The 10,512-nt window shown below is 30.3% G+C and overlaps 1 protein-coding gene across 1 annotated transcript; it reads left to right on the top strand.

The window, feature by feature from the left end:
- Positions 1-7,090: 7,090 nt before the first annotated feature.
- Positions 7,091-9,247, top strand: LOC143544121 (heavy metal-associated isoprenylated plant protein 5-like). The gene is made up of 5 exons (XM_077036274.1): positions 7,091-7,231; positions 7,332-7,470; positions 7,927-8,138; positions 8,227-8,314; positions 8,495-9,247. Exons 1-5 carry the CDS (start codon positions 7,223-7,225, stop codon positions 9,043-9,045), a joined length of 999 nt encoding a protein of 332 aa, XP_076892389.1. The 5' UTR covers positions 7,091-7,222; the 3' UTR covers positions 9,046-9,247.
- The last annotated feature ends 1,265 nt before the right edge of the window (positions 9,248-10,512 follow it).

A 10,512-nucleotide genomic window follows, 5' to 3' on the forward strand; every position in this document is an offset into this window, starting at 1 on the left:
TCAATAATACACTACCACGTATAAATTGCTCGTCGCTCAAACTCGCTCGTCGCTTATTTGAAAATGCACGCTTGTCTTTTTTACTCAATTGTAAATAAGCCGCTCGGCTCAGTTCGGTTTGTAAACGAGCCAAACAACAAGCAAAGATCTGCTCAGGTCAGTTCGGCTCGACTAACACATTATTCTAAATATAATTATATATTAACAAATATATAGATAACACATTAATATAAGTATATAATTTTTAAACTATTTAAAATTTGTCTTATTCAATCAATTTTATAGTTTCATTTTTAGAATACTAGAACTTTATTTACATGTCCATCATCAGTGGCGGATCTAGAAGAATTTTTCAGGGGTAACCCAATTTGTTTTAACCTATGGCTAGCGTTGATTCCAAATCTTGATTTTCTAAAAAACTTGGTACCGGATTAACCTAAAAAATTCGGTTAGGTACCAATATATTTTAATTACGTCAACACGAGGGGTAACAAGACGGCAGAGCCTAGAGTTAAGAGCAAAAAGTGCAATGATTTAAGTATACAATACAATATGAATAACTTTTATATATTATTTAATATAAAACTAGACTATAGGTATAAGTGTATAACCAAAGAATGCTATCTACATTATATACTTGTGCACAATATAAAATAAATATGTAGTTGATGACGATTACGAAACCAAAAGCTTTTAATGGTATTACAGTGTATTATTTTTTACATTTGATATTGTATATATTGATCCACTAATTTAAAAATGAATAAATAAAATATAAAGTAAGAGTAATATATCCTAAATGATATTAAAACAAATTAGAATGTAATATGTGACAAATCCAAAGAAAAAGAAGCGAAAGAATGACTTTCTTTTAAATAAATATTAAATTGTTACAATTTCCAATAAAAAAACAAGGTTAAAATGAGTAGACAAAGCAATTGTTGAAGACCTTTTGAATGAATACTAAATAGTAAAGGGGCCTCCAAACAATAAACATACTTATTTCCTCATTTCCTATCTACTAAACGCTGCAGCTTTATCTTAACCGGAAAAACAAGATTCCGATAAATTTCTTATGTTATGTGGTTATCTATTTTTTTAGTAGGGGTAACCCAATATTTGTTCAGGGGTAATCTACAAATAAAATTAAGAAGAAAAAAGAAAATTCGGCACTAATCTTGCACTTCACCAGAAAAGTTGAGGGGTAACCCAGGCAACCCCTGAGGTCTTCATAGATCCGCCCCTGTTCATCATATCTCAATTCAAACTTTTTTATCATAAAACACGTTTGTCTAAAAATACAAATTTGTTTACAAATATATTATTTACAACATTCAAAATTGTTTCTTGCTAAAAATTTAAAGTGAAAAAGAAATAAATAATGCTCGAAAATCGCTCGATGTTCGATCGAAAAGTGCTCGATTCGATCTTGGCTCGTTTCGATTTCGCTCAGCTCAAATCTAAGTCATTTGGTTCGGTTCTGTTGTAAACGAGCCAGCCTTCACTTGATTCGGCTCGGCTTATCAACAACCCTAATCTACAGGAAGATCAATGAAGCCCAAGTTGATATTTGGGCCGTATTTAATATTTTTATTATTTTAGTGTTTTTTTCTAGCCCAAAATAATTTAATTTTAAAGTCTTTGACCGAACGTTTTTTTATTTTAAGTTGATGAAGATGACATACCTGTACGATGAAGACTATTCTAGGTTTATATGATTGAGATTCTACGAAGCAAACGACATGTATGATTCTAGCCTTCCAGATTTAGATTATGGATGGAGAACAATGATTTCAGGGGATGTAGGACGTGGTATTGGACTATTGGGAAGAATGTCATTTTGTTGTTATTAACTTATGTCAACAAATTTATAAACCAACCACAAATTTCTATTGATATTATTTTTTAATTCAAATTTCCATTCCTTTCAAACACTCCAACTTCATCAAAAACATTGTGTGAACCAACAGCCCTTTAATTTCCATTGCCAAAAGAATACCGATATAAAGTAGTGGTATATTATAATAATATTAATGCATTCAATGAATATTTAAAATGCAAAATACGAGTATATAAGATGAAGCACTTAGTATGTTGTGTTCAGCATTTGAATCGGTCTCCAAGAACTCAAAATTCGAATGCGAGTTTTCAATTTTGATTTAAATCATTCGAATTCGATTTGGTTCAAATTAGATTTAGTGATCGAATACGAATTTATTACTTTAAATTCAATGAAGTTCGAAATTCGAATTCCACATTTTATTTTTATTAAGATAATTTACATTATTCAAGTTTTAAAGACTAAAAATTGAAAGTTCATCATTTTTGTTATTACATCATCCAATTTTGATTTGAATGATTTATTTGTATTATGGACTTGTACATTTTGTTGTTAAAAAACTCAAAGTTGTAGTTGTTTTAAAATTGGAATTAAAATACTTATTTTGTTTTAACTCAATTCTGATCGAATCCATTCGAATTCGAACTTCATTCTCCAATCGAATCGAATTTTGAGTTAGATATTGAATTCGCATTTTTTTTATATAATTTTTTTACTAATAAATTTCGAATTCAAATACAGCTTCAAATTTTCAAATTTCTAATTATTTGATTCGAATATATCGAATATCTGAAAATCGATTTGTTGATCACCCTTATGGGCCGATCCATTAAGATCGCTTATAAATTACAAATCTATAAATTTAGTGAAATAACCTAAAAGAATGATGAAAAAGGAAATTGTGAGAGAAAATTACACATTAAGCCAACCTGCAAATTATTTCAAGGTAATCTTTACGAATGAAGAATATATTGAAGACATTCATTCAACAAAGTTGAGGTTGGTCTCTGTCTACATAACAACTCGTCTAAAATTCAAAAAATGTATTAATGTGTGTAGTATAGCCGTATAGGCATCCTAGCTATCTAACGTAAATTTAAATATAAGGACTCGTCGCCTGATTGGATTGATGATTGTCCACCTCGGTCCTCCTTACAAGTTAGTTAGTTTGGTTCGTATGCTATGGGCCGTCAAGGTAATTTATAAATCACGCATTAAGTCCAATCAATCAATATAGTGCAATGACCTTAAAAAAACTAAATAAAAGAAGAAGAAGCAGCAGCCTGTGTAAGAGCAAATTACATGTGATTATGTGAACCAAAATCTATAGATTATTTTTATTTCAAGGTAATCTTTATAAAAATAAATTAATTAGACATTTTGGAAGGACCATTTCGTTTTTATGATTTAACAAAGTTGAGATTGGTCCTTAGTCTACATAATGACTGTCACAAATTTTCTAACATGTATTAATGTGTACAGGTATAGTCTTATAGACAACCTAGTTATCTAACGTTAGTTGTGAAAATCGGGACTGATCTATTGATTGGACCGGTAGCCGTCCACCTCATCAATATGGTTCGTATGCCATAGGAGATCAAGGGATGAAGTGAACCGTTTTTTTTTTTGCGCAAGAGTTTTTTCATATAGACCAATTTTTATTTTTCTTTGCTTTGTTTGGATGGTTAGCCTTTTGAACTTTTTCTAGACTTAGGATAATTAATATTTGAACTTCAGACTTGTTATGATTAAGTAAATGATAGTTTGAACTTTGAAGTTATCTTACCAGTTTGAAATTTTCTATAATTTTAAAATTTTAAATTGTTTATGAATGTTTATAAATCAAACCTACTAGTCCTACAATAACCATCCAATTTTCAAACATTGCACACTCGAAATCTAGATGATTCCTGATATGTTAAAGTTGAATAGTTTCTTCTTCTGACCTACCATAAATATTAAATTCATAACAAAAATCACAGAAAAATAAACAAATAACATGCATATCTGATTTCATCGGACCATTTTGCAATTGTATCTAGGCCTTTCATTTTCGTTTAGTTAACTCATTTTGACTTATACGTAGTGTGTATCTCTATACGTAGATATTTATTCAATCAGTTTTAATTAGCTAGAGGAACGTGCATGATAACCACATATGTATTTATAGTTTTTGTTTTAATTGTGATAAATAAGGTGTTTAAGTAGGAAAATTACCAAAATGTACAAGTTTTGTCCATGGCCATCATAAATTCCTCATATGTCTATTTTATGAATTAGTAAAGGTCATTTGAGAAATTTATGATGATCATGAATAAAACCTTGACCATCTAGTTCAAAATGAATGTTTTTGAAAATTTCCCTTAAATAACCGTATATCCTACTCTCTTTCTCCTTCCCGTTAAATCTAACATGGCTAAACATATATGTATGGCTGTGTGACTTTACCGTTTAATTTAATTTTTTTTATTTAACATATCTAAACATGTTGCATCAATGAGTCCCTAAAATTTGATTGAAGTGAGATTTTATAGTTATTTAAGACACTATATTTCTCAGATGAAATAAGACATACTGTGAAGTAGGTTAAGAATATTTATAGTGATGCCAAGTTTTTTAAATGCATTATTGATATGTGGTGTATAATAAATTAATAAAATAAGGTAATTTCTCCTGAACAATGGAAAGGAAATTATATATTTTAAAAGTAGAAACTACTGCATGGATTGCGTGTTGCTGTAGGAGAGTTGATGCATGTTAATCTCTATGTTGTGAGGGACGTTGATGAAACATAATGTTACTAAAGTTTATACGTACATTATGATTGGTTTGATTTTAATAAATTTTATATTAAAATGTTACAGAAATAAATATGTGTATATGCAAACTTAAGTTGTTGTATAGAAAAAAATATATATTATATTTGACCCATGTGTCTCACTGGGTGAGTCGGTATTAAATTAAATTTATATAGAATCATACATAGAAACATTGATGCGCGTTTGTATTCGAATTTATAGTAACATTACTTGTAAAAAAGTTAAAATATATTATATTGACCATGATCCGTGTCGCGCAAATGTACGTTGTACTGAAATATAAATATAAATAAGTGCATCACAATGGTTATTCGGAATTTAAGAAACACAATAATTTAAAAATAAAATATGTCAAATACAAATTATAGAAGGAAATAATGCAAAATCAAACATAAAAAAGAGTTAAAATCAATATGTATATGGAGAGACATAAAGTAACATTAAAATCAAAGTTGAGAATGATATAAGTCGTAACTAACTATTTCGAAGAGGGAATATCTTATAGAACAGTAACCAAGTTTTAAGAGTGTTCCAATTATGTCACTCATGTATATTTTTCTCAAATCGGGTCACTAAATTTTCAAATAGAGTCTCACCAATTTTTTTGTGCGTCAAGAAATAAATTGAGGATAAGATGTGGGGTCGAAATTTGCAATATATGTAGTTAAATCTAGAAAATTCTAAAAAACGTTAATTATTTTAAAATTCAAAAATAAAAAATAAAATTAATGTCGCCACTCAACATCAACATAAAAAAAAGATAAAAAGATTTTCTATATGAAACATAAAAGAAAAAGGCTAAAATATGTTAAAACCTTTAATGTAATGAGTGACTTGATTTGAACACTTTTAAAAAGTTGAGTGACATAATTGAAACATTTTTTAAACTTGGTTATTATTATATGAAGTTGTCCCTTTTGAAAATTGAGATGTTATGCATACATGTAAGATGCTAATTGATTTTTTTCATGAATAGTAAATTATGTGAGATAACTTATATGTTTTTTAATATATATAGCTTCTTTAAAAAACTATTAAATCTAATTAAATCAAGATGCATCGTGTAACAAAAAGTTAAAAGAAGTAACATGTCTGAAAAGACGTCTAACACATGTGTTTAAAACAAAATTTACTAGTGTATTACACCTACTCGAATAAACGTTAGAAACATAAAGTTGCATGTTATGTAGTGATATGGTACTGCTTGGGTACAAAGTGGTTGTTGGTGCCCGAAATGCTTCCACAAAGTAGTGATTTAACAAGAAGGTTGTTCGAGGCACTCGACCGCACGACTAGTGATCAGATGCACGTTTTTTTGAAGATCTCAACGATGACATCGACGAATCAACGAATGAGAAACAACACCCGATCAGGAGGGGCAAGACAAAGACAAAAACGAGGTATGAAATCTTTGTCACAAGGAGAAAGATGGGATCGAGTCTTGGAAGGTTGTGAATTACATGTAAGGTTCGAGATGATCGGAAATAAAGACAATACTTAGATTAAAAGAAAGCAGAGACTACTGAAAGAATTTAAAAGCATTAGTTGTAAATGTCGAACATCTTCAAGGACAGAATATAAATGTATGAAAAGATTAAAGACGAAGATTTTTAGACAGAGGTGTGATATATTGTTTATTATATTTCTATGGTTATATGGGTGTGGTTTTGATTAATATTACGTGATATTTTAAAGTTGAAATTATGTCATATTAGAAGTTTAATTAGATTATATAATATTGATTTATAATAATTATTATTTATAAAAATTAAAAATAGAAAATAGGATTACGCCCCGTTTTTTGACTTCGTGTAAAAGTAATGTAAAAAATAAGCAAAACTTACCCGTCACTTCTCACATTATTATTTAGATAAAGAATAACTCTCATCTAAGACCAACACTTGTGAATATTCGTACGAATGCATAACAATGCGATGATGTAAAACTCGTTCAATTTAATGATCCAATTAGTGAACATTATCTACTCGTACAGTCTCTTATCATCACCTGATACTGCTAAAACTAAATGATAAGGACATGAATTAAACATGAGTTGCATAAAACACCAAATATTTTCTTTACCACTCTACCACCAGCTTAACACATTATTCACAGTTTCACACCCATGCTCGTAAGTCGTAACTATGTATATTCAGAATTATTTTATGGTGATGAATAAAATAAACATATAACTAATTTAAGTAATTTTAAAGTAGCGCCAAAAATATTATTGTGGATGCTTCTGGAATGATGTATTTTTTTTATTGGGGCCTCGCTTTCCGAATTTCCACCAGTACCAACCGGGTCCAGTCACATTTTTAGCAATTCTATTAAATCGATTAATTTTTGGACCATATATTACCCTCCCACCGGATTCAACCCATGCGCATACATACGCGCCATACATACATACATACCACATGTGCATATATCATGTGTTATCATTAAAATATTTTTGTGCTCCCTATAAATCCACACCCATCCCTCCAATTCCACGCTTCAAAGTTCAAACCAATTTACAAATTTTCAACACAACCCCTTGTTCTATAATTATATTATCCCAATGGGTGAGGTTAGTGTTCCTAATCCTTAGCCTCAATTTCTCTTTTTCTAGTCATCAACCTTAAGCTGAAATTAATTTCATTTTGTTTGTTTCCAATACCATTTTACAGAAAGATGATACCAAGAAAGAAGCTAGTGACAAGAAGCCGGCAGATGCCGAAGGCGGTCCCGTTACCGTGGTTCTAAAAGTTGACTTGCATTGTGATGGATGTGCCAAAAAAATTAAAAAATCTGTTAGCCAATTCGAAGGTAGGATATATAAAAACAACCATACACAATAAATTTCACAAATATCTATATATTGACAGAGTCTTTGAATAGGAAATGATGAGATGTAGGCAGACCTTAACCCTATTCATTAGGGATACATACACATAGGTTGCTTCATGAGAGATTCTTGTCTCAAAAACTTAGGATATATTCAAATAACATTTTTATGCAAAAAGGATCATGAATTTGTGATAATGGTTTGTTTATTCCGTCAAGCAATGAACTTGACGGGGTTGCCAACGAATATTAAATATTTAAAGATTAATTAATCTTTTTAGTTTTATTAAAACAAAAACAAAAACAAAAACACAACCGTTGAAAGTTGAAATATAACAAAAAGGTGAATGTGTGTTTATTACGCACGTGGCGTAAGTTACACTTCTAACTTCTAACTGCTGTTTGATGTAACTAACGGCGGTTAATGACAACTACCAGGTGTTGAAAGCGTGAAGGCAGACACCGCCGGAAACAAACTAACGGTAACTGGGAAAGTGGATCCCACGCGCGTCAAGGATCGAGTTGAGTTCAAGACCAAAAAGAAGGCAGAGATCTTGTCTCCTCAGCCCAAAAAAGATGTCGAGAAAAAAGAAAATCTGCCGGAAAAAAAATCAGACGATAAAAAAACTGATGACAATAAGCCCAAAGAGGTATTGTTATTAGTTAATAATTAATCTGTTTTGTAATTATATTAAATATATAATTAATTATTTAATCGGTGATTGAAATTTGATACAGCCTCAATCGACTACGGTGGTTCTAAAGATTCCTTTGCATTGTGCCGGTTGCATACACAAAATTAAACGAGTCATTTCAAAAGTTGATGGTAAGTTACTTATGAAATGGTCATCAGTTTAGTACTTTAATTAATTATCGTAATTGGGTAAGAACCAAAATTTTAAAATAAGTTTGTGATGATGTACTGAATTTATAATTTATAATTATGAAATAGGGATTTTTTTTAATTGGGCGGCGAATAGTTTAATAATTTTTTTTTTAATATTAGGCGTAGAATCTGTGGTGGCGGATGCCGGCAAGGACTTGGTAACCGTGAAAGGGACAATGAATGTGAAAGAACTTATACCGCATTTAAAAGAAAAGTTTAAGAGAAAGGTCGATATTGCCCCTCCTAAACCCGAAGACAAAGGTGGTGAAACAAAAGATGACAAGAAAGAAAAAGTTGAGGGGGATGGTGATAAAAATAAGGGCGGTGGCGACAAGGCGGCAGCAAGTGGTGGTGATGGTGAAAACAAGAGTAAAGGGATTGAAGTGGTTAATAAGTTAGAGTATCATGGACAAGATCCTCACACGTACACTATGCAAATGTTCGGTCCGGGTTATTATAATCAAGATTATGGGATTGCATCGTCTTCTAATTCTAATCATGGTTATGTATACCAAGGGTATAATCACGGGTACGCAATGGATTACCCAAGATCATATGCGCCTCCAATGTCACCGCCAACTATGTATATCAACGACCCTCGTGTCATGTATCAACAACCCGATACGGGGATGTTTAGTGACGAGAATCCGAATGGCTGTTCAGTTATGTAAATAATAATAATAAGTAATATATATTATGTATTATAAAGATAAGTAGACTACGGAATGGTAAAATATGAGATAGCTTATATTGTAGGTTATAGAAGAACCAATTAAACTGTCGGTGGAAGACCGGTGGTTTAACGTTAGGTTTGTTTTATTTTATTTGACTTTGTAATTGTAAAGTATGGTTAGATATCCAGTTTTGTAAAAAATGATGTAACATCATCTTATTAATTCAATAAATGAGATGTAACTCGTATTATTAAACTATATGGTTGTAATGATGCCACACGCCTGATATATCTTGATTAATTTATAGACATAGAGTAGTTGTAAAATTGACTGGTTCATGTATAAATCAAGTAATTTTATAAGCAAAATTTAGTACAAAAATTTTATAAATATAGCATTATATCCCATCTTCAAATGGAGCAGGTAGAAAAATTAAAAAGTGTCTCATCAATGACATACAAATGTAATTTGTGGTGTTGATGGTCGAGACGACATTTCTATATTAATTTAGTTTCCATTTTTTGAATGGCCAACGTATAAAGTTTAGCCACCCAGAATAATCTATTACAAAAGGCGACTTTATACGCCTGTATTCTCAAACAATGTTGGGAAGCTCGTGCCCACCATCTCCTGCTTTGGGAAAAATCCATTGCCCGAAGGTTCACTGTGGTAAAACTCGATTGAGATCACATTCGAACTTGAGATCTTACGGTCTACAACTCAAATCTACACCTTCTCTTCAATACCAGTTGAGCTAAGCTAATTGGCCTTCTAATATTCAGTTAGTTTTTCTTTTTTACAAAATTGAGTTACTAATAAGTGTTTAAAATTTGTAAACATGTAAAAACTTAATTTGTCTAAATTTGTAAACTAAATTAGTTAGTTTTAATTGGTTTATATATTTATAAAATTTAAAAACTTTTCAAGTTTATACAAGGATACTGGGTTGTATTTATTAAAATTTGATGGTTTTATGAATTTTTCCTTCAGATTGCAGTTAAAAGAAATTACACAAATTGACATTTATAAATTCATATTTGTGAATTATTGTTCATTTTTATATTCAAACTTCAAAGCATTGATCAAACTTCATAAATTTCAAGTTCTATACTTCTATGACATAAACTATAACTTTTAATTGAATAAAAAACTGATTGTTTAAAATTGAATTTTCCAAAACAAAAATCAATGTTAATAGTAATACAAAATAACTTTATCAAGGTCGAAAGAGAATACAAAATAATGGTACTCTTTGGTAACGTTAGTTTTGCTTACACAATTATTCGCTCTAGCTAATTTGTATTTCAACAAATTTATATAGGTATTATATAACCGAAAGGTTCATTACACTAAACCACACTTAACTTTCAGTTTAAATCACTTACCTCGTAAGAGGATTGGTCACTTTCTGGTTTTAGTTTGATCTTAGCGTTGTTTTCTTGTTATACAAGAAAATGAGAAAAT

The sequence above is a fragment of the Bidens hawaiensis genome, unplaced genomic scaffold, assembly GCF_021521415.1.
Source record: "Bidens hawaiensis isolate Kalapana, Puna unplaced genomic scaffold, B.hawaiensis_p1.1 tig00013428_1, whole genome shotgun sequence".
Lineage (NCBI taxonomy): Eukaryota > Viridiplantae > Streptophyta > Magnoliopsida > Asterales > Asteraceae > Bidens > Bidens hawaiensis.